The following is a 25,685-nucleotide window of genomic DNA, read 5'->3' on the forward strand; positions in this document are numbered from 1 at the left end:
TTCTTGCTTATAAAATAGATTTTTCCTTTTTTTTTTTTTCCTTTGTAATAGGATTTACGTTTTATTATTGGTATATTTTTTTAATAGGACAATAAAGAATATGAGTTTTTTTTTTTAAATTGCTAATAAATTCCTAAAAAAATTTAAAATTCTCGAAAGTCCAGTGCTCAATATATTATATATTACATGAGCAATATTATATCGTCATTTAATTTTTCTTTATGTATTTTAATAATAAAATAAATAATATAATATAATAAATTAATAAAATAATAATTCTATGTTTATTTATTAATAAAAATAATAATTATAGATTTATTATAATAATAAAATAAATTATATAATACATACCTTACTTAGTTATTTTATATACATTCCAACAATAGAACCTAAAAAAAAAATTAAATATTTAATATAAATTAATTATCATTAGTTATTAGCTAGAAAATTAATTATTAAATATTAGCTATATTTAATAGTTAAATAAAATAGACTCTTAATTATATTTAAAAATTAATTCAAATAATTTTATATGAAAATTTATGTATTTAGAATAAATTTTAATATGACATCATTCATTTGAATTATATTATTTAAAATAATTCATAGATAGAGTTAATGTATTTTTTCCTCAAATACAAACATTGAGAGATCCCAAAAGAACAAACTCTGTGTATAACTAACAACTCGATGCCAAGCTTCATCTGGCGGTTCTTGGAGCACATGCACCTAATTTTCCTTTCTAATTTATTTGCTTGTTTGCCAGAACATCTAGCAGTTTTTGGAAGTTCTGGTAAGAAGAACCACTTGGTCTGGTTGCCTCTTCAGCTTTTTCCTTCAACTTCATTACCCTCCTTTTCATTTCTCTTCCTTCTTCTCCCTCCGTTAACTTTCTCACCTGATTTTCCACTTCATCTCTCTTTGCGTCATTATTTATCTCCATACCAATACCCCATGCATTGCAAGCAAACCAATAATTTGTCTGTTGCTCAGCGAAAGATGGCCAACAAAGCATAGGCACTCCAGCGGACACACTTTCGATGGTTGAATTCCATCCCATATGACTTAAAAACCCTCCTATTGATGGATGTTTCAAGACTTCTTCCTGTGGACACCAACCTGCTAATAAAATGGCCCCTCCTTCGTTTCAGCCACAAATTCTGATGACAGAACCACAGAGTCACCGGTGACAAGATCAGGTCTTGTTATCCACAGGAAAGGCTTTTTGCTGTTGGCTAGTCCCCAAGCAAATTCAGTTGAGTTGAAAAGGCGTCATCACTGCTATACTGCCAAAATTTACATAAACCACAGAACTAGGCTCCTGTGAGTCAAGCCATTTAATACACTCAGAATCTTCCTTCCATAGATTTGAACCAAAATTTGTCAGTTCATCATCATCTGAAATCTGATGAGAAAGCAAGTCATGAACAGGGCCAATGCTGTAAACACTAGGAAACATGGAAAAAGAACAGTAAAAACATCTTGTTCCAGGGCATCGAACGTGTTTAAAATGAGTGCAAAAGCTCTGGGAACTTTTGATATCTCATTTGGAACATGGTTGAGCATAATTTCCTATGGGTCTGTAGTTCTAATGAAAGATGGCAGATCCTTCAGCCGGATATTTTTCATGCCTGGAATCCAATCTATGGTAGTTTCTAGGTACCCATTTGTTAGATAGCTGGTATCTAAAAAATAACGGTTAAGAATTTAGCATTAGAAATAGATGATGCAATGATTTCCCTTTAATTGGAACCATAGACTAATTTTAACGCATTGGTCTAGTATTATTATCTTTGGTGATGGATATAACCCAATAGTACCTGCATATATGAGAGCTTGAAATACTGTGTAATTTTTGAAGTTTGAAATTGCCCTTTTTTCTCTTTTTCTTTTATATTTTTGCCCATTTCATTATTTAAGTTTTTAATTAAATAAAATTTTAATCGTTAAAATAACAAATCATAATTACTTATATTTATATATACATTCTTAAAAATTTAGAATTTTAATATTTCAAAACTCAAGTCATATAGCATTAAGAAGAATTTTGTTGCCGCTACAAATTTGCAATGACTTCTTTTTCAACATTGCTTAACTTTCTTTTTTAATCATTCTCTATTGTTATTCTTACTTTTTCCTTTTTATTCTATTCTATAATAAAAATTGATAATTTCATTTATAAACGTTTTATTAAATTTTGATATTTTAGTATAAATGTATGAAAAATTTAATAAAAAGTTTTATTAACTTTTAACGACTTATGTATAAAAATATCAATAAAATCATATCTATAAATATATATATGCAACTTTGTCGCTAATAACTTTGAGCGGCAATACTTTATTGTTAATACTTATAGCAATAAAAGGCTTATCTATACTATGGCATCGCTGATAACTTTGGCAATAACACATCCCTAACTAAATCTCATAATAATTTTAATTTTTAATATAATTATAATTAATATAAAAAAATTTTAATATTACTTTAATTACGATTCTAATTATAACAAAAAAATCCTATTATAATAATTTCTAATATAGTAGTTCCATAATCTTAATCTTTTAACTATTTATTTAATTTATTATAATAAAATTAATAAAAAAATTTAAATACTAAATCTCACTTTCCCTAAATTATTTTTTAATTATTCTATATATATATATGAAAGACCTGTTTAAAATTACTTAAATTCCCTCAATTGCAAAAAAAAAAAAAAAAAAAAAATCCCAATTCTCATGCCTCTTCCTTTGGTCCATCTCTGTCTCTCTTGCGTAATGCAGCTTTCCAATCTTCCCTTCAAAAAAGTCAACTTCAGGCAGCATCGTGATCATCTTCCTTTACACAAATTTTTCCTTCTCTTTCTATTTTCCTCTTTCGCGATTCTCTCCTCCCTCTCTTTTATTTCGAGTTACGTTTCTCATTCTTTTTTTATCCTTCCTTTCTTCACTTTTTTTTCTTTCCTTGAATTCTCTGTCAATCACTCTCCTTTGTGTCTGTTGAAGATGTTTGATGTTTGGATATTGTAATTTGATGTATAGGTTTTGGACTTTATTCAAATGGTGTGAACTGATGGACATGTTGGCCTTCCATATTTCAAATCACCTCCATCAATTCTTGAATCATTATTTCTTTCTTCTTGCTTTGTTGCCATTCTTTTTCTTCCTGTGCTCAATGTGTTAGAATATTTTAATTTGGCTTATTAACCCAGGGCTCTTCTCCCGTTTCAGTTACCGTGTCTCCATCATCGTTGGCCTCGTCAAAGCAGACTCTAAAAATTGCAGCTTCTTTGTTCTATGGCTCGCGGTATTTTTGTGGCTTCATCTGTGATTTTCTTTGCATATGTTAAATTTGATACAATTTCACAATGGCCCATGGTATTTTCAGTCTTGTGGGTTCAATGACAAACAGGTTTTGAAGCTTTTGATACTGACAGTTGTGATCCTAATTCTGTCACATATTCAACTCCAATCATTAATGGGTTGTCCAATGAAAGAACCGAATTAATTAATTAATTAATTATTAATAAAATACTAAATTTTTAAAATTAATTGGCCCATTTCATCTTTGATTAATATATAATCTTTTATCATGTTTGTCTTGCAAAGTGTTCAAGTTTTTATTGGATTTTCTTCGACTAATTAAAGGCAAAACATCCAAACTCGAAATAATTAAAAAATTTGATGAAAAAAAAATTGTTGTAGTCTGACTGTAAATCCATAAGATAGCGTACCTTTAAGAGGTATTAAGCCTCTTTCAACAAGAAGAGGGTAGCGGGCGTAGGGAAAACACCACATGCACTGGGCGTCCAGAAGAGTACTTGAGGAATTCCAAGCTCTTTAGCTGCTTCGGGAGTGAAGGACATTGAACCATCAGAAACAATACAGCTCACTGGAGGAACAATGGAAGAAGAAGAAGAACAAGTGTTATTGAGCCTGTAAAGTAGATTGCGAAATGGGACTAAGCAATTCCTGGAGGTGGATTCGCAAAGAGAAGGGATATCTTGGGTGGTGGTATCATCATCTGTCACCGGAAGGCCATCGGGAATAGTTTCAAAGCGAAAATCCGGCCAGCCAGCGACAGAGTTGGGGTCTCTGGATTTCAGTAAACGTTTGTGGTTGTACTCAGTATTGACAAAGGTGATATGGAAGCCTTTGAAGTGGAGGAGTTTTGCTAGCTTGAACGTAGGGTTTATGTGACCTTGGGCTGGGTAAGGGATGCATACAGCATGAGGTTTATGATCAGCTACTAGATTGAAACCCCATCTCTTGTCACTCTGTGCGCGTGAAAATACTGATGGAGAACAATAGCTAGATTCAGAGGGAGAGAGAGAGAGAGACAGAGGTCTAATTCTTCTTTCCACTTTTCTTTTGTCTTATTAATGAAAGAAAAATAAGAAAATGTAAAAATTCTTATTAATGACAGAATTATTATTATTTTGTTAGAATTCAAAATAATTCTATTAAAAATTTCAATTTAAATAATAAATTATGCATTTAAAATAAATTTAAAAATGACAGAATTCATTTAATTGTATTATTTAGAACAATTGATAATATACATGAAAGATACAAAGGATGGGGTGAAAAGGGAAAATTCTTGTAACAAGTTCACTAAATATAACGAACAACTCGAGGCTAAGCTTCATCCGGCTGTTCTTCGAACACATGCACCTAATTCTCCTTTCTAATTTATTTGCTTGTTTGCCAGAACTGCAAGCAGTTTTTGGAAGTTCTGATAAGAGGAACCACCAGGCCTTGTTGCCTCTTCAGCTTTTTCCTTCAACTTCATTACGCTCTTTTTCATTTCTTTTCCTTCTTCTCCCTCCATTAACTTTCTCACCAGGTTTTCCACTTCATCTCTCTTTGCATCATTATTTATCTCCATACCAATACCCCACTTATTGCAAGCAAACCAACAATTTGTCTGCTGCTCTGCAAAAAATGGCCAACAAAGCAAAGGCACTCCAGCAGACACACTTTCGATGGTTGAATTCCATCCCATATGACTTAAAAACCCTCCAATTGATGGATGTTTCAAGACTTCTTCCTGTGGACACCAACCTGCTAAAAAAATACCCCTCTCCTTCGTTGCAGCCACAAATTCTGATGACAGAACCACAGAGTCACCGGTGAGAAGATCAGGTCTTGCTATCCACAGGAAAGGCTTGTTGCTGTTGGCTAGTCCCCAAGCAAATTCAGCGAGTTTAAAAGGCGTCATTACTGCTATACTGCCAAAATTTACATAAACCACAGAACCAGGCTCCTGTGAGTCTAGCCATTTAATACACTCAGAATCTTCCTTCCATAGATTTGAACCAAAATTTGCTAGTTCTTCATGATAATCTGAAATCTGATGAGATAGCAACTCATGAAGAGGGCCAATGCTGTAAACACGAGGAAACATTGAAGAAAGAACATCTAAAACATCTTGTTCCAGGGCATCGAATGTGTTTAAAATGAGCGCTGAAGCTCTGGGAACTTTTGATATCTCATTCGGGACAAAGTTGAGCATGATTTCATTTGGGTCTGTAGTTCTAATGAAAGATGGGAGATCCTTCAGCCGGATATTTTTCATGCCTGGAATCCAATCTATGGTAGTTTCTAGGTACCCATTTGTTAGATAGCTGGTATCTGCAAAATCATTGCTAAGAATTTAGCATTAGAAATAGATGATACCCTATTCAGAACAAAGTCATGTCTAGAAGCTATAATTGCTATTTAACTAATTTCAATGCATTAGTCTAATAAAATTATATCCTTTTTTTTTGTTGAGAAAATGAGATGGTTATCTCTCATTATATATCCTATGATTGTTAATAATTAAAGAATTTTTAACAACATAAATATTTTCCTTATAATTTGGCTAAGTTGTTGAAGGACATGAGCATACACTATATGGAATTGAAAAATGGAACTATATGAGGTAATAAAATGGATTATGATCAAAGAAAAAAAAATTTAAAAGCATATAGAAGAAATTTAATTTTAAATAGAATAATTTTTTTTTATCATGATCAAGTGATAGTTTTTAGTTAGTTTAATATATAATGATCGATTGTCCTGAATTAATTTTCAAGCATATATAGATTTTAATTTTTATTTTATGATAAATTGTATAATATCGAAATAGAAATTTACTGTGATCTCGCAATTACTGCGAAAGAATAAGGCAAAAATTCTTTTATCCTAGCCATTAATGTTGTCCCTCAAAATTATATGCATGATTCCTTCATTACGAGTAATTATACTCTAAACCGTGATTTCACGTTGGAATAATTAGTTGAAATGGCAAGTGAACAATATTAATAGACAGCAGTAGATGAGGTGTATTTCCTGGCAAATTATACAGTGATTTTGGTGCTTATGCACCATTATTCATAAAAGAATGGGTCTCCGTATTATCACTACTTTTTTATGTGATGCATTATTTATCTTAGAGTATCGAGTGTATATAGTAATTTATCATAAATCTCTTTATTCACTCAACAAGTTTCCTCCGTCTCTCATTATGGCTCTAATCCTACTCCTCTCACCAATGCCTCTTCTTTTTTTCTCCAAACTATACTAAAGTTAAAGATCATAAAGGTTTTCGCCAAGAATTTTGAATTCCAAGCAACCCTTCTCTCTCCTTTCTCTCTCACTATATGAGATTAGGACAAAATCAAAGAGAAAATTTTTCGATGATTTGCTTAAGGATTCGACGAATTGTGCAAAAATGCGGACTTTGTGGTCAAAATCTTTGGTTGTTGATACATACATTTTGCATAGTCATTTAGATTTAATTTCATGGTTACTTTATTTGATTATTAGTCACTTTTAGCTAATTTCATTAGTTATTTAGATAGTTTTTCATTATTGCCAATTTTTGGATTAATTTGTAATTTTACTTTGTTTTGTAGGTAAAATGGTATTTTTGAAGGACTAAAAAGAAATTTTGCCTTTGAGGAGTGATTTCTACAGCCAAAGATGTCAAAAACAAGTTTCAAAGTTGAAGTATGCATTGGCCTAATTGCGCATAACTTGCCGCATAAGTTGTGCAGTTATGCACAGGGAGAAGAAACAATGATCCAAACCTGCCGAAATCTGCATAAGTTAGTGCATAACTTATGCAGATTCACTCCTTGTTTATGCAACCTCACGGAAAACTGCATAACCTATGCAGTCTTGCACCCTGCTCATGCAGTTTCGCACAGAGAGCCCAGGAACCAGCCGAAAACTGCATAAGGGACTGCATAACTTATGCAGTCCACTTATGCAGTCCCAGAAAGTCTTTATAATGAGCTGGCAGAAGATTCCCTCATAAAAACATACCTCAAACACACCATTTTAGGGCTACTTGTCAGAAAAAAAGTTATAAATAGGCCCTTATCCCATTTTAGAAAAGGAGGAGAAAAGGAAAAGAAAGGGAGCAGCAGCTGAAGAGTCAAAAAGGGAGAAAAAAAAACGTCACCCACTCCATTTCCAGACAGATTTGGAGTTTTCTTTCCTTTCTTGCATATTTCCTACCTTTCTTGTATTGGGTTTCTTAGTTCTTAGCTTAAATTAAGGTTTTATTTCCATATTAACTCAGAATATCTTGTAAATATTATGGATAGTGAGTAGTTTTCATTAGATTCTGGAGTTGGGATCTAATATTTGAGATATTTTGTGGGTTTTGATTGGGTAATCCATATTTTGTGGTTTTAATGAGTTTTATTCATTTCTTGTGTACTCAATGACATGCTTAGTGTAGGATCCCATTAAGTGTTGTTCTTAATCCATGGTTGAGGCACCGAAAGGAGAAAGCCTTGTGATAGATAATCAAGAAATTAGACTTAATTAACTTAGATCTAGAAATAGACTAAGGATTAAGAGGATTTACAGATTAATTAAGGAACTTAATGGGTCTTGATTAACTTTAACTCCACGAAAGTAGGATTAGATTGATTAAGGCACTCTTTGTCCCACTCGAAAGGGTATTTAAAGGATTTAAGAATTAATCTCCTTAAAACCCGTAAGTTCCACAAGATTGGATAACCAATTTAAAATCCCAAAATAGCTTGAATATGAACCCCCGAACTCCGTAATCGCCTTTTTATCATTGTTAATTTCTAATTGAATTTAATTACTTGCCGTTTTAAATCTTGCCATATTTCAATTTGATTATATTAATTTGATGCAAATTTAGTTAAATTTCTACATTGTTGAATAGATTATTAATTTTACACACATAGAATTCACACTTCAATATCTATCAATTCATTACTTTAATTTCAAAAATAGTACAAATTAGTTAGAATTTTTATATCAAAAATTCAATCATTAACACAACTATTCGTGGGAACGATATCTTTTCTACATTACTTGTACGACCCGTGCACTTGCGGTTGGGCCACATCAAGTTTTTGGCGCCGTTGCCGGGGAGTTGTTTGTTTAAGATTGAATTCTTGATTATTTTAGTTGTTTATAGTCTTATCTTTGTTATCTTTTCATTTTGTGTTTGTTTGATTTTTTTTTTAGGTACTCTTAATCTTTTATGAGAAGAGCTAGAAGCACAAGTGACACATCCTTATTGTTTAATCCTGAAATTGAAAAATTTTGTAGAGCCAACAAGAAAGAAACCAGAAAAAGGAAAGAAGCCTTGAGAGAAACTGAAATTGAAGCAGATATGGCTGATGAAAGAATTAGAATTGGTGGTGGTAATGCTGGAAATGATCGAAACAATGAAAATGCAACCCAAGGTGAAGAGGTTGTAAATGCTAATGTGCCTAGGGGAAGTATGATGGATCATGCTTTTCCTCATTTTGATGATTTGAGAGAGAGCATAGCAAGACCAAGAATTGATGCAAATAGTTACAAGATGGATTTTGGGGTTCTTCAAATGATTCAAAATTCCCAATTTGGGGGACACCCTTCTGAAAATCCACACACACATCTAAAAAAGTTTGCTATGATTTGTGATATGCAAAAACAACAATGATGCAGCAAGATTGAAGCTATTCCCATTCTCTTTGAAGGATAGAGCATTGGATTGGCTTGATTCTTTACCTCACAACTCCATTACAAATTGGGAGTAACTCACTGATGCATTTCTTGCACAATATTTTCCACCTGGAAAAACTCAAGAATTGAGGAATCAAATGACAGCTTTTAGACCAAGAGAAGATGAAACTCTCTATGAATCATGGATGAGATAGAAGGAATTAGAGAGATAATGCCCACATCATGCCATTCCAAAATGGATGATAAACCAGAATTTTTACACCAAAGTACTCCTGGAATTAGAGGGATTATTGATGCTCAAACAGGAGGAGAATTTATTATGAAGCATGAAGATGAAGCTTATGAGCTATTGGAGAAAATTGCAAAGAATACTCATCTTTGGAGTAGTCCAAGAGGACCAGCTCCAACTCAAAAGAGGTAAGCTGCTGGAATGTATGACCTTGATCCATTCAACATGATTAATGCAAAGTTTGATGCACTTACAAATGTTTTGGCTAAGAAGATGGAAGATTTAAGTATGTTGGTTAGTTCATCATCATCATCTGGAAGTTCACAACAAGTTGCTTATGCAGAAGGAACTACCAGCTGTGGAGTAGACTATGGAGAGCAAGCTACATATATTGGTAATTATGGAAACAAACAAATGGGGAATCCTTACTCTCAAACTTATAATCCAACTTGGAGGAATCATCCCAACTAATCATGAGAAAATCAGCAAAGTCAAGTCCCAAATCAGAATCTTCAGCTACAACAGCAACAAGGAATTCCATATCAGCAAAATAGGCAACCATTGCCTAATTTTCAACAGAGAAATATGAATTCTCCACCAAAACAGCAAGAACAAAGTTCCACCACAGAAGCTTTATTATAACAGATTCTTGCTAACCAAACTAAGCATGATGAAGAGATGAGAGAGATGAAAGCAAGGCTAGAACAGATGCAAACACATAACAGAATGTTGGAAAATCAGGTTGCACAACAAGCATCTTTCTCAGGTACCAAGTCTTTTGGAAAACTTCCAAGTCAACCAGAAAATCCAAGAGAGCAGTGTCAAGCTATTACTTTAAGAAGTGGAAAGGTTGTAAATAATGAGAAAAGTGAAAATAGTGAGAGGAGAGAAAATGAGAAAGAAACTGATGAGAGTGAAAAACAAGAAAGTGAGAAAGAAAGTGCAGAAAAATGTAAAGACAAAATTGAAGAGAAGGAAGAGAAGTATATACCTCCAGATCTTTACAAACCACAATTCCCCTTTCCACAAATATTTCAAAAAACCAAGCTTGATAAGCAATTTGAAAAGTTCTTAGAGGTTTTGAAGAAGCTATACATAAATGTGCCTTTTATTGATGCTCTTTCACAAATGCCCTCTTATGCAAAATTCTTAAAAAAAATTCTCTCAAACAAGGGGAAACTTGAAGACCATGAAACTGTAGCTTTGACAGAAGAATGCAGTGCTATCCTCCAAAGGAAGCTTCCTCCAAAGCTCAAGGATCCAGGGAGTTTTTCAATTCCATGCCACATTGGGGAATCATGTTCTACAAAAGCTTTATGTGATTTAGGGGCTAGTGTTAGCCTTATGCCCCTCTCCTTTTATGAGAAGCTCAATATGGGAGATCTTAAGCCAACCCACATTTCTCTTCAGTTAGCTGACAGATAAATTAAGTATCCTGAAGGGATTTTGGAGAATGTGCCTTTGAAGGTTGAAAAGTTCTATATACCTGTTGACTTTGACATTTTGGACATGGAAGAGGATTCTAATATCCCAATTATCTTGGGAAGACCCTTTCTAGCTACAACAGGAGCATTGATTGATGTTAAGGGAGAAAAATTGACTCTTAGAGTTGGTGAAGATCAATTGGTTTTCAATATTAATAATACTATGAAGAAGCATCATTTCTGAAGCTGATACTTGTTTAAGAATTGATATCATTGATGAGCTGGTTGAAGAACACTTCAGAAAGAGATATCCGGAAGATCCACTTGAAAATTGCTTGGTTCATGGAGGAAGCATAGACTATGACAACCCTCATGTGGCTGCATATGCTCAACATTTAGAGGGTAGTCCACCATTCATTTCTGCTCCAGTTTTCCAACTCACACAAAAGGAAATAGTTTAATCTAAGCAACCATCATTCAAGGAAGAAGATGCACCTGAGGTAGAACTTAAGCAACTTCCTTCTCAGCTCAGGTATGAATTTCTTGGCACCAATAACACTTATCCAGTAATTGTAAATGCAAACTTGAGTACTTTAAAGGTTGATAAGTTGTTAAGAGTGTTGAGGCAATTTAGGAAAGTTTTAGGATATACCATAGATGACATTAAGGGAATAAGTCCACACTTTTGCATGCACAAAATTATTTTAGAAGAAAATTGTAAGCCATCTATTGAACATCAGAGGAGGTTGAACCCAAATATGAAAGAAGTTGTTAAAAAGGAAATTTTGAAGTTGCTTGATGCAGGGATCATATATCCTATCTCAGACAGTACTTGTGTGAGTCCAGTACATGTTGCCCTAAAAAAGGGTGGAATGACAGTGGTCAAAAATGAAAATAATGAATTAATTCCCATCAGAACAGTGACTAGTTGGCGAATGTGCATAGATTACATAAAATTAAATATTGCCACTAGAAAAGATCATTTTTCACTTCCCTTCATTGATCAAATGTTAGAAAGACTGGCTAGGCATTCTTATTTTTGCTATTTAGATGAGTATTCAGGATTCTTTCAAATCCCTATCCATCCAAATGATCAAGAGAAAACCACTTTTACTTGTCCATATGGAACCTTTGCTTATAGGAGGATGCCATTTGGGTTGTGTAATGCACCAGCAACTTTTCAAAGGTGCATGATGGCAATTTTCTCAGATTTCATTGAAGATATAATGGAGATTTTTATGGACGACTTTTCTGTTTATGGATCTTCATTTGACATATGCTTGGCTAACCTTTCTAAAGTTTTGCAGTGATGTGCAGATACTGACCTTGTGTTAAACTGGGAAAAGTGTCATTTCATGGTTCAGGAAGGGATAGTGCTTGGACATTTGGTGTCTAACAGAGGAATAGAGGTTGATAAAGCCAAGGTTGAAGTGATAGAGAAGATGGCTCTTCCTACTAATGTCAAAGGAATTCAAAGTTTTTTAGGGCATGCCGGATTCTACAGACGCTTTATCAAGGATTTTTCTAAAATAGCCCAACCTTTGTCTAATTTGTTAAGTCATGACATACCATTTGTATTTGACCAAGAGTGTTTGATGCCTTTTGTAGGTTGAAGCAAGCTCTTATCACTGCACCAATCATGCAACCGCCCGATTGGAGCTTACCTTTTGAAATTATGTGTGATGCTAGCAACTATGCAATTGGAGCTGTTCTTGGTCAAAGAAAGGACAAAAGGGCTTATGCTATTTATTATGCTAGTAGAACACTGGATGAGGCTCAAACAAATTATGCAACAACTGAAAAGGAATTCTTAGCAATTTTCTTTGCATTGGGAAAGTTCAGACCTTACATTATTGACTCAAAGGTGGTTATATTTTCAGATCATACTGCTATCAGGTATTTACTCCGTAAAAAGGAGGCTAAACCTAGGCTCATTAGGTGGATTCTGATGCTACAAGAGTTTGATTTGGAGATTAGAGATAAGAAGGGAGCTGAAAATGTAGTTGCGGATAATCTTAGTAGGTTGAAATTGGATGATGAAGAAATGGATGAAGTCCCTATTGATGAGTTTTTCTTGGATGAACAACTTTTCTCTCTTGTTGCTAAACTACCTTGGTATGCAGACTTGGTTAATTATCTATCTTGAGAAGTTTTACCTCTAGGAATGACATGGCAACAAAAGAAAAAGTTTTTACATGAGGCAAAATTTTATAGATGGGATGATCCTTTACTCTTTAGGAGATGTTGTGATGGTTTAATAAGAAGATGTATTCCTAATGAGGAGACACAGAGTGTTATGCATCATTGCCATGCTTCTGATTATGGAGGACATTTTGAAATCTCTAAAACAGCTAATAAAACTCTGTAGGCTGATTTCTTTTGGCCAAATCTTTTTAAGGATGTGAGGAAATTTGTGTTAGAATGCGATAAATGTCAAAGGAGTGGAAATATGTCAAAGAGAGATCAAATGCCCCTAAATGATATTCTTGAAGTGGAATTATTCGATGTCTGGGGAATAGATTTTATGGGCCCATTTCCCCCTTCATATGGTAATAAATACATTCTAGTTGGAGTTGACTATGTGTCAAAGTGGGTGGAGGCTATTGCAACTCCAACTAATGATGCTAAGGTGGTAGTGAAATTCTTAAAAAATTTGTCTTGAGTAGATTTGGAGCTCCAAGATCTGTAATTAGTGATGGGGGTTCACATTTTTGTAATAAGCAATTTGAGAGCTTAATGAGAAAATATGGTGTAGTGCACAAGATAGCTACCCCATAACATCCTCAAACTTCAGGACAAGTTGAAATTTCTAACAGAGAACTCAAACATATCTTGGAGAAAACAGTGAGCAATTCTCGGAAAGACTAGTCTGTCAAACTAGATGATGCTTTATGGGCATATAGGACTGCTTACAAAACCCCTATAGGAACTACTTCCTTTAGGTTGGTGTATGGTAAGTCTTGTCATTTACCTGTGGAGCTAGAGCATAAAGCATATTGGGCCATTTAGACCTTGAATTTTGATCTCAAGCAAGCTGATGAGAAGAGGCTATTGCAACTTAATGAGCTTGAAGAATTGAGGATAGATGCCTATGAAAGTGCTCGTATTTATAAAGAAAGAACTAAAGTTTGGCATGATAAGCATCTTAGGAAAAAGGAATTTAAAGAAGGTGATTCAGTTTTGTTATTCAACTCAAGATTGAAATTGTTCCCTGGAAAACTTAAATCAAGGTGGACTGGTCCATACAGAGTCTCTAAGGTTTTTCCTTATGGAGCAATTGAAATTTGGAGTGAAAAATCTAGAAATTTTAAGGTCAATGGGCATAGATTGAAACATTACATAACTGGAGAGCCAATAAAGGGAGCAAGCTGTTACAAGCTCTCTGATCCCTCACCTCCTTTTAGTGAAATGCATTAAGAGTCCAGCTAAGGACTATAAATTAGTGCTCTTGGGAGGCACCCCAAGTTCTTTTATTTTACTTTTGTTGATTTACTTTTATTTGCATTACTTTTGTTTTTATCTTAAATCTCCCCAAATTTAATTTTTGACATTGTTGAATCTTGTCCTTTGTAGATGTATTTCAATGGATGAAGGTTGTTGAACTGCTGGGGAGTAAATCTTAATCTGCTATTTTATCCATTAACTCTTCTGAGATTGATTTATTTTCATTGCATAACCTGTGCAGGGCCCCTTCTTGGCTTATGCAGAGAAATGAAATTTTCAGCAAAAAGGGGTTTGCAGAATATGGTATTTGCTTCTTTGTTGAGATTGGGTGTGTAACTTTTAAGTATTTGTGCTTATCATGTTAATATGATGGTAAGTAGGTCATATTTGTAGTTTTGAGCTTATTTGGGTTGTGTGATTCAATGTGCACATGCTGCATTTTCTTGGCATAACTTGGAGAGTCTATTTTCAATGTGCAACTTTGTGCAGATTTCTATTGAGCTTTAATGTGCTAAATGTTAATTTGCAGAGTTTGGGTTGAAATGGCATAATTCACAAATGCCTCTTATGCAGAACTTGCCTCTACAAGCTTGTATGGTGCAATTATGATGGATTTTGTATATATATTGATGTGTTTTTGGTGATAATTTCTCATGATTTATGCTTCATAGGATTACATTTCTTCATTCTAGTGTGTTTTTCAAACTTGCAAAACATTTTCAATTGTAATCTCAATCTTGTTGAAATGTGCATTAGTAACTGCATAACTTATGCAGCTTTCAGACCACAATTTTTGCCATTTTTCATCTCTGCTGAAACCTGCATAACCCTTTGCATAACTTATGCAATTCTGCACTGCTACATTTTTGCCATTTTTCATCTCTGCCGAAACTTGCATAAGTGTGTGCATAACTTATGCACTCTTACATAACTTTAAATCCTGCATTTTCATTTCTGTCGAAATCTGCATAAGGGAGTGCACAGCTTATGCACTTTTGCATAACCACATTTTCTGGGATCCCATTTTCTGCCGAAACTTGCATAAGGAAGTGCATAAGTCATGCACTTCTGCACGACCAATTTTTTAGACTTCCATTTTCTGCCGAAATCTGCATAAGGGAGTGCATAGCTTATGCACTTTTGTATAACCACATTTTCTGAGATCCCATTTTCTGCCGAAACTTGCATAAGGAAGTGCATAAGTCATGCACTTCTGCACGACCAATTTTTCACACTTCCATTTTCCGCCGAAATCTGCATAAGGGAGTGCACAGCTTATGCACTTTTGCATAACCACATTTTCTGGGATCCCATTTTCTGTCGAAACTTGCATAAGGGAGTGCATAAGTCATGCACTTTTGCACGACCAATTTTTCACACTCCCATTTTCTGCCGAAACTTGCATAAGGGAGTGCATAAGTCATGCACTTTTGCACGACCAATTTTTCACACTCCCATTTTCTGCCGAAACCTGCATGACCAAGTGCATAAGTTATGCACTTTTGCATAACCAATTTTTCAGACCCTTATTTTCTGCCGAAACCTGCATAAGAGAGTGCATAACTTATGCACCTCCATTCTCCCCTTATGCAGAAAATCACATGTCCTGTGCAAATCAAAAATTTTCGGCACCCCATTTTCCCACCTCCCACTTCCCGTCGTTCCTGTTCAAAAACCCCACCTCCTGTTCATTTTCTCGGCACACCTCTTTTCACCAACCGACGACCTAACCGCCCTTTATCTCTTTCATTTTCTTCTTCCCTCCTTCATTCCCACCATCGATGACAACCACCATGGAATCACCTCCCCCTTTCCCTCAAGGCTCTCCTCTCCAAGTCATGCCCCTAGCAATGCAAGCCCCCAACCCCGATTCCCCTCCACAACAAACCCCTCCACCTCCTCCTACATCCACCTATAAGAGGAAAATCTGGTCGAAATCAACCCGACCCATGGCCTCTACACCACCTCTTACAAAACGCAAAGACCCACCTGCTACTCCACTTTCAGAGCCAACACCCAAAAACCCCAAAACTTCAGCTTCCACACGACAGGGGGTTGGCATTTCTACCTCTACCCCACAAGCCAAATCACCCTCCTCTAGCAAGAAGCAACCTTCAACAGCAACACAGGTATCCAAACTACCTTGGCCCCTTCCTGATGCAACCCACAAGGCAACTTTTAAGAGACTAAAGGACAGGAAAGTGCAACCCACTAGGTACATTTCTGCAGATGCCATCCAATCAGTTGGTTTATTTGATAATGTTGTTGCCTACCTTGATGGTCTAGGTTGGATGGAATTTGTGCATAAACAAGAACTAGTTTATCCAGCTCTAGTTTTGGAATTTATTTCCTCATTTTATGCTACCCTGAAATTGCATGAGATAGATTACAAGCCAACTATGAAATTTAGGTGTTTGGGGCAAAATAGAGAGCTATCATTAGACCAATTTCATAGTATTTTTGGGTTTGCAATTGATGGATTGTTTAGGGTACCATATACAGGCATAGAGGTAGCAAATAAAGGTGTTTGGAATGATGTTCAGTTTTGGAGGAGTATCACAAACCAACCTCAGAGTTTTTATGCTGGCAGATCCAAGACATCCCAAATAATAGACCCTGCACTTAGATTTATCTATAGGCTTATTACTAGCACTATCTTAGGCCGAGGGACTAGTTCTGGTGCTGTTGGAAAATCTGACTTGTTTATACTATGGTTTGCTTTTCACAAAGTCAAAATATCTCCTGGTTACTTCTTCTATGAGCATGTGTTACATATTGCTACCAAATCTGTAGGTGATATAGTCATGGGTGGGCTCATAACTGTTATAGCTAAGCATTTTGGTTTTGATTCGGAAGAGCATCCTCTACCAGCCCTTTCAGACACTCTATATTTTGATGCTACTCACCTATCCAAAACTGGATTCAGTTTGCCACCATCTGACACTGCACAACCAGTAGTAGATACAGGACCCACTGCACAACCAGAAGCACAATCTGTACCACCAGTCCAACAAAGATTCTCACGAACTGCACCACCCACTCAGTCTGCACAGGATACCCCAGCAGAATCTGCACAGCCAACACCATCTGCAACTGGACCCTCTTCATCCACAGCAGCTCCTCCCTTCAACACTAAAGCCTTATTCACCTATCTTGAGAGGCTTAGTGATGATGTATATTTTATGGATAGGAAGCTTGAAACTGGTCTTGATACCCTCAAGGATCGTCATGATCAACTCTTTGATTTTGTTATGGAAACCAGAGATAAGCAGAAAGAGTTAAAAGAGATGATGAAGTAGCTCATGGCTTTTCTGGGAATGCCACCTCCACCTCCATCACCTCCCCCAGAACCACCCCTTCAGCAGCAACCAGTTCCATCCAGTCCTCTAGCAGCACATTTGGACAAGGGCAAAACCATAGAATTAGATTAGTTTTTATTTTGCTTTTGTTCAACTTCTAGGAGTTTTTCTTTTTGGATGTGCTGAAACAATTTTAGTTTGTCTTGAATTCTGTTTTCTTAAAGTTCTATTGGATGGCTATTCCATTAGTTTTTCATTGATTCTCATTGCCTTTACTGCCCTTTTGTGCATACTTGTCAATACACTGTATATATTTACATACATCTACTGGTGTTTGCACATTTTTCCTTGCTATATCATTATGCAGCAACTTTTCAATATACTGCACAGGCTGTGAAACTCCTTATGCAAATGTTATGCATAGCCTGTGCATCCCTCATGCAACTTATGCAGAACTGCACAGCTTATGCACTCTACTTATGCACCTGTTCTGTATAGCATTTTATTCTGCATAACCTGTGCAGCTTCTTATGCATCACCATTGTCTCTTGAATTCTCATCTGCTCTATACCAGGTAACACTTTCTTTTTGCTCTTAAATTTAACTATTCTTGGTTATTCCCCTTTGCTTTGAGTTTTGATGCTGCACTGCTTGCGACATTGAGGACAATGTCCAATTTTGAGTTTGGGGGTGTGCATTTTGATTTTTGCTACATTTTTCATATTTTGAGTATAGGAACATCTCATCTCATTCCATTTACATATATATTGTAAATATTTTACATATACATCCATACATCCATATTCATAACACATTTACACACAAATTATACATCACTTAGAAATTGTACACATTGCACACAAATAGATTTCCTCCATTTAGTTAATGCATTGCTCATTTTTAGGAATCATGCATTAAAATCTTTTGCCAAATCCCTTGAGTATTAAAAAGTTGCCTATGAGAGTGATTTGACTTACCTTTAGTGGGGTTGGTGGATTGAAAGTTTTCTAAGAAGTGTAAAGTTTTGAAGTGTTTATCCCTTGCCTATATCTTCTTAGCCAAAAAGCCACCCAACTAGTCCTTTAGAGATTAGAATGTTTAGTAAGAGTTATTGGATATAAGGTAGTCAATTGATGTCTCACCAATCTTAGAACAAATTTTCTAAACCTTTCAAGGTGAAATACCAGCTTATACTTGAAAAGAGAGATGATTAGGCATTCTTTGATTTAAACCTTCTCATTTTAAACCTTTGGCCTTTTTCCTAATTAAAAATAAACCCTTGCAAACCCCTTTGAGTCTTTTTATTCCTAATTTTTCTTGAAACCCTTATTGTTACCTAGCCAATGAACCAAACACTCCAACCCTTTTCATGATAATAATTATTTATAATATTAGGTACACTAAAAAAAAATTTAATAAAAGGGAGAAGAAATGCTTGTCATCTTGTAAAAGTACTAGTATATGTGCTTTTCACTATTGTCATTCAAATTGAAAGAAATCCACCCAAAGTAATTAAAGGAAATGAGTTTGGGGGTGGCATTTTTAGGGACAATCATCAAGAGAAAATACAAGATACAAGTTTAAAGTATCAAAGTGTCCCTCCATTTTTATGTATTTTGTAAAATATGCTAACACTTGACAATTCTCATTGTGTATTTCTCTCCTCCATATATATATATATATATATATATATATATATATATATATATATATATATATATATATATATATAAGAAAAAAAATAAAAATAAAAATAAAATAAGAAGTGTACCTTATGTTTTCAAGATTGAAAATATTCTCATGCTTTGAATCCTTTTTCCCCTTTTTCTTCTTAGCCTCATTTTGAACCCCATGGCCCCATTACATCCCTAAAAAGACCTTTGATCTCTTGATAGTACTTGCTACATTAGTAGAGATAGGAGTAGGGAATTTGCCTATGGGATTAGAAAATTATCCATTCATTCATTCAATTCCATCATTCTATATAGAGACACTTTGACTATTGATTATTCTAGAATTCCTTTTGAGCATGACTCTCTCTTTTGATTGGTTGGTTTGGGAATTTTGGATGATATTTGACTTGATGGCTAAGCGGTGAAAGTTTAGATAAGCATTAAATTCTTTGCATTTTTGAAGGATAGGTATATGGATTGTTGGTATGGCTAAAGGTATGTTAAGTTACTTTAATAAGTGATTTTCATAGCTCTTTGGACAAGGCACCTCTAAAAATTGCATTATATTTTAAAGTTTGCTTGAGGACAAGCAAAAGCTTGAGTTTGGGGGTATTTGATACATACATTTTGCATAGTCATTTAGATTTAATTTCATGGTTACTTTATTTGATTATTAGTCACTTTTAGCTAATTTCATTAGTTATTTAGATAGTTTTTCATTATTGTCAATTTTTGGATTAATTTGTAACTTTACTTTGTTTTGTAGGTAAAATGGTGTTTTTGAAGGCCTAAAAAGAAATTTTGCCTTTGAGGAGTGATTTCTACAGCCAAAGATGTCAAAAACAAGTTTCAAAGTTGAAGTATGCATTGGCCTAATTGCGCATAACTTGCCGCATAAGTTGTGCAGTTCTGCACAGGGAGAAGAAACAATGATCCAAACCTGCCGAAATCTGCATAAGTTAGTGCATAGCTTATGCAGATTCACTCCTTGCTTATGCAACCTCACGGAAAACTGCATAACCTATGCAGTCTTGCACCCTGCTCATGCAGCTTCGCACAGAGAGCCCAGGAACCAACCGAAAACTGCATAAGGGACTGCATAACTTATGCAGTCCACTTATGCAGTCCCAGAAAGTCTTCATAATGAGCTGGCAGAAGATTCCTTCATAAAAACATACCTCAAACACACCATTTTAGGGCTACTTGTCAGAAAAAAAGTTATAAATAGGCCCTTATCCCATTTTAGAAAAGGAAGAGAAAAGGAAAAGAAAGGGAGCAGCAGCTGAAGAGTCAAAAAGGGAGCAAAAAATTGTCACCCACTCCATTTCCAGATAGATTTGGAGTTTTTTTTCCTTTCTTGCATATTTCCTACCTTTCTTGTATTGGGTTTCTTAGTTCTTAGCTTAGATTACGGTTTTATTTCCATATTAACTCAGAATATCTTGTAAATATTATGGATAGTGAGTTGTTTTCATTAGATTCTGGAGTTGGGATGTAATATTTGAGATATTTTGTGGGTTTTGATTGGGTAATCCATATTTTGTGGTTTTAATGAGTTTTATTCATTTCTTGTGTGCTCAATGACATACTTAGTGTAGGATCCCATTAAGTATTGTTCTTAATCCATGGTTGAGGCACCGAAAGGAGAAAGCCTTGTGATAGATAATCAAGAAATTAGACTTAATTAACTTAGATCTAGAAATAGACTAAGGATTAACAGGATTTACAGATTAATTAAGGAACTTAATGGGTCTTGATTAACTTTAACTCCACAAAAGTAGGATTAGACTGATTAAGGCACTCTTTGTCCCACTCGAAAGGGTATTCAAAGGATTTAAGAAATAATCTCCTTAAAACCCGTAAGTTCCACAAGATTAGATAACCAATTTAAAATCCCAAAATAGCTTGAATATGAATCCCCGAACTCCGTAATCGCCTTTTTATCATTGTTAATTTCTAATTGAATTTAATTACTTGCCATTTTAAATCTTATCATATTTCAATTTGCTTATTTTAATTTGATGCAAATTTAGTTAAATCACTACATTGTTAAATAGATTATTAATTTTACACACATAGAATGCACACTTCAATATCTATCAATTCATTACTTTAATTTCAAAAATAGTCCAAATTAGTTAGAATTTTTATATCAAAAATTCAATCATTTACACAACTCTTCGTGGGAACAATATCTTTTCTATATTACTCGTACGACCCATGCACTTGCGGTTGGGCCACATCAGTTGTCAAAACCTTTTGTGATTTGGGATTTAGCGTATATGGTGCTAGATGTAGGCATTGTAGGAGCACTGGGTCCGATGCAGAGGCCTTCGGTGGAGTTAGATGGTTATAGATAGAGATAGGTGGTGTTTCTGTGGATTGTTGGGAGGTGGTGTTTATTCTGCGGTGATGGTTAGTTAGGGAAGCTTTGAAAATGAGGAATGAAAGTTAGTTCTTTTTTCCCTGCTACAGCCTTTTGTGTACTATTTAACTGACTTGTCATTCCAACTAATAATTCCAACATGGAATCACTATTTTTTTTATCAAAGATAACCAACAACAACACACAAACATCAAGCGGCATATGCATCAAAACAACACAAACTTGCTTAAGAGGATTGCTAACGAAAGAAGTATTGCGGCCAGCTCAACAAGCCATGGAGCGAGCAGCATTGTTAGCACATCTCTTTACAAAGGTGAAAGAGCAAACCTTAAAATAACCAGACCGATAAAAGATGTCTTTAAAGTACCAAACCATCTTTCACAGCTTTAATTACTATTTAGGAGTCACCTTAAACCTCGATATACAGGAAACCCTTAGTTTTTACTTTTTACAAGTAAGAGGGATTTTCAACATGCAAGGGATTCCAATACAAGAGGATTAGTGGTATCTATAAGAGGATTAGTGATATCTATAAAGGTCTTACATGACCATTGTAACGGTTCGGAAATTCCCCACTCCTAGTCTTGGCAGTTGGCAAGGCCGTCATAAGCTGTCTCTTGCCCTATGGAGCTAACCAGTGTGAATCTGTACAGGTGCGTGCCAAAAATCTCGAATATGCTTAATATTTGGGCTTATGCGAGCTTGCCAGATAGGGAGCAAGCCTGACCTAAGGGCCCTGGCCAAGGGGGACCTAGGTGCTGCACGGGGCTAAAACTCCCGTCCCGTGACAATGTGGTATCAGAGCAAGGCCCTAGACGATCCGAATCACGCCAAGCGCCCCAACAGGACCGGGGTAGGCAGGGTGCCGATGGTGACAAGGGTGTTGCTAGAATCAGGTGGGGGAGAATGTCAGGCCTCAATGGGACAGAGGTAGACAAGGATTTCTCAATCCAACATCGGACAAGAAAGGGGTCATTCCGAGGAATAAGTGCGGCCTATTATGCAGCAGCTTGTATGCGTCTGGCGAGTAACATGATGAATCTTGGCAAGGCATTTTGGAGGATGTCTGCGTGCGGAAGTGGGTGAGTGCATTGGCAAACTGGTGGCCGACATGCTGCTCAAGTGTTTGCATTAGGAGAGTGCAACAAATGTGTATAGGCTCCCACGTGCGGGGGAGTGTGACAAGTTGCGCAGGGAAGCAACGTGAACGCACGCAAACGAGAGCGTTTGCGGGATTGGGTGGGGGAGAATGTAAAGGTTCGGAAGTTCCCAACTCCTAGTCTTGACAGTTGGCAAGGCCATCATAAGCTGTCTCTTGCCCTATGGAGCTAACCAGTGTGAATCTGTACAAGTACGTGCCAAAAATCTCGAATATGCTTAATATTTGGGCTTATGCGAGCTTGCCAGATATGGAGCAAGGCTAACCTAGGGGCCCTGGCCAAAGGGGACCTAGGTGCCGCACGGGGCTAGAACTCCCGTCCCGTGACACCATTCATGGGAATCGCGAGTTCATTCTATAATTTTTCATTTATTGACACCATTCATGGGAATCACGAGTTCATTCTATAATTTTTCATTTATTATACAACAATTATAGGGTGTAATGATGTACTAAAAAATAATACACTCATCATTAAATAATTATTTATTCTTTCATTTTAAGTACACTAAAAATATTTAATAATTTATCGCATTACACATGAGACAATAAAAATGTGCAAGGTTTTTAGTGGTAATTTCTAATTTTTAATTTTTATATAATTAATTTTAATTGAAATTTAAATTAAGACCTCGACACGACTAGACCGCTACTAAGTCAGAAGTCATCATTGGTTCAATGCTTTTTTTTTTTTTTTAACGTTAAGAATTGGAATTAATAAAAGCTCGGTTTTCATTTGCTAACAAAGGAAAGGGAATAATCTAGACTATATCTATCCCTTATTCTTTCTTGATTCTATTTTAATCAGCCCATTTTCATCTTTGATTAATATAACCTTTTATCATATTTGTCTTGCAAAGCGCTCAAGTTTTTATTGGGTTTTCTTCGACTAAAAAAGGCAAAATATCCGCACTCGAAACAATTAAAAAAAAAAATTGCAAATGGAAAATAAAGGCTTGTTGTGGTCTGGTTGTAAATCAAGTTATCGTACCTTTGAGAGGTATAAAGCCTCTTTCAACAAGAAAAGGGTAGTGGGCGTAGGCCAAAACACCACAGGCACTTGGCGTCCAGAAGAGTACTTGAGGAATTCCAAGCTCTTCAGCTGCTTCAAGAGTGAAGGACATTGAACCATCAGAAACAATACAGCTCACTGGAGGAACATTGGAAGAAGAAGAAGTGTTATTGAGTCTGTAAAGTAGATTGCGAAATGGGACTAAGCAGTTCTTGGAGGTGGATTCACAAAGAGAAGGGATATCTTGGCTGGTGTTATCATTATCCGTCACCGGGAGGCCATCGGGGATAGCTTCAAAGCGAAAATCCGGCAAGCCAGCGACAGAGTTGGGGCCTCTGGATTTGAGTAAACGTTTTTGGTTGTACTCAGTATTGACAAAGGTGATATGGAAGCCTTTGAAGTGGAGGAGTTTTGCCAGCTTGAACATAGGGTTTATATGACCTTGGGCTGGGTATGGGACGCATACAGCATGAGGTTTATGATCAGCTACTAGATTGAAACCCATCCCTTGTCTCTCTATGTGTGTGAAAATGCAGATGGAGAACTATAGCTAGATTCTGAAGGGAAAGATAGAGGGAGAGATCGAGAGAGGTCGTGTTCTTCTGTCCACTTATAATCGTATTAAACTATACTAAATTATTTAGGGCAATAAGTTGGGGTCCCCATGCAGGATGGTAGACTTACACGTGGAGGGTAAACTTCCATGTGGAAGTTTTGACTCTCTCGCCAACTAAATGGGCCAACAACTATGACTGAAAAATCCAGTTAAATTATTTTTTTATTTTTCAATTTAATCAATTTAATTTTATTAATATAAATATATTTTCATAAAAATATTTTTTAAAAAATAACTTTCATAAAAAATATTTTTATTTTTTATAAAATAAATGAAGTCTAAAATGTAACAAATTAAAAGACCAAAATATTCAAATTTTTATGGCTATTTATTTTAATTCTAAAAAAAGTTATACTTATATTCTATATTTATCCAGTATATCAAAAATATATCTATTGTGACCTGTAAGTTACGGTCCTCTTATTATATATTGTATGTAAATGTAAAATGGTTAAAATATTTTTTAATTATATTAATTAAAAAATATAAAAAAAATAATATAAAATTAAATTTATAAGTTTTAGTTAATATAACACTATAATAATATTTTTAAAATATATTTTCAATAGCATTAATGTTTTTTTTTGAAAAATAATTTTAACCCCTAATTTTAATGCTAAATAGTCACTATTAATTTAGGTTTAAACTAAGTAAATTGAAAAAAAAAAATCTGGAATAAAAAATCAATTAGGATTTTTTGTCATTAATTACATGTTATAGATTTTTAAGGGTTGCTATTTCTAACAACATATTGTAGAGTAATAGCGTAGAAATTTCAATCTACTGTGTAAATTTTTTTGGTAAATTAATAATCAAATATTATTATTGTGATATTTTACTGAATTTAATGAAATTTTTTAATAATATTGTTTAATGAGTTTAAAAAAAATTAGAAATTTTTGAATATATAATTTTGTGTAAAATTATCTCTATTTTTTTTTTAATATAAAAGACGCTGAAGATGGGATCTACAGTTTCAGTTGCAGATCAATTTAGAGAACTTACCTTCTTGGCTTCAGATGGCTCAACTTGACAAAGGCAAGGGATTGGATGCAGATAAGGTCTGTTACTCCTACACAGTTGGAAATCTTAACTTATAGCATTTCTTTTAAACTCTTTTGCATTAACGGGTTTAGCCTTAAAATCTTTCAGATATTTCATTAGTTGATTTGCGGCAATATTTATGTAAGAATGTCAATCATCCTCAGTGCAGACCAAAGATGATGGAACAAAACTGAATACTAGAATTTTGGGGCGGCAAAAGAAATGGAATGATATCTGCCAACAACTTCATCATTCTTAGCCTTTCTCCGAATTTGATATTTCCCAGCACAGGTCCGAGGCATCAATTGCAGGGGGCTTTCAATATGTTGCAGATAGGAAGGAAAATAGCAGCAGTAGTTGCAGCAGAGATTCATCACTTAATAAGAGTTAATGGCTGTCTTTATTGCGCAGGAAG

General features: G+C 35.1%; 1 protein-coding gene, 1 non-coding gene and 1 pseudogene across 2 annotated transcripts; all 3 read right to left on the reverse strand.

The window, feature by feature from the left end:
• Positions 1-659: 659 nt before the first annotated feature.
• LOC110648375 (7-deoxyloganetin glucosyltransferase-like) lies at positions 660-4,669 on the reverse strand (annotated as a pseudogene).
• On the reverse strand, positions 4,507-24,207 carry LOC110648371 (7-deoxyloganetin glucosyltransferase). Its single transcript, XM_021802586.2, has 2 exons — positions 23,590-24,207; positions 4,507-5,633 (listed from the first exon to the last, which is right to left on the reverse strand). Exons 1-2 carry the CDS (start codon positions 24,113-24,115, stop codon positions 4,687-4,689), a joined length of 1,473 nt encoding a protein of 490 aa, XP_021658278.2. The 5' UTR covers positions 24,116-24,207; the 3' UTR covers positions 4,507-4,686.
• Positions 9,107-9,213, reverse strand: LOC131173514 (small nucleolar RNA R71). Its single transcript, XR_009143830.1, has one exon. It is a non-coding gene; the product is annotated as a small nucleolar RNA R71 (small nucleolar RNA).
• Positions 24,208-25,685: the final 1,478 nt, after the last annotated feature.

This window comes from Hevea brasiliensis, chromosome 14 (genome assembly GCF_030052815.1).
Source record: "Hevea brasiliensis isolate MT/VB/25A 57/8 chromosome 14, ASM3005281v1, whole genome shotgun sequence".
Taxonomy (NCBI): domain Eukaryota; kingdom Viridiplantae; phylum Streptophyta; class Magnoliopsida; order Malpighiales; family Euphorbiaceae; genus Hevea; species Hevea brasiliensis.

What these genes read in the sequence shown, in the direction of transcription:
- LOC110648371 (XM_021802586.2), bottom strand. Translation starts at nt 24,115, where the DNA reads ATGGGTTTCAATCTAGTAGCTGATCATAAACCTCATGCTGTATGCGTC. An exon ending in AGGCTTTATACCTCTCAAAG is followed by an intron (nt 5,634 to 23,589) that starts GTACGATAACTT and finishes ATGATTTTGCAG; the next exon opens with ATACCAGCTATCTAACAAAT.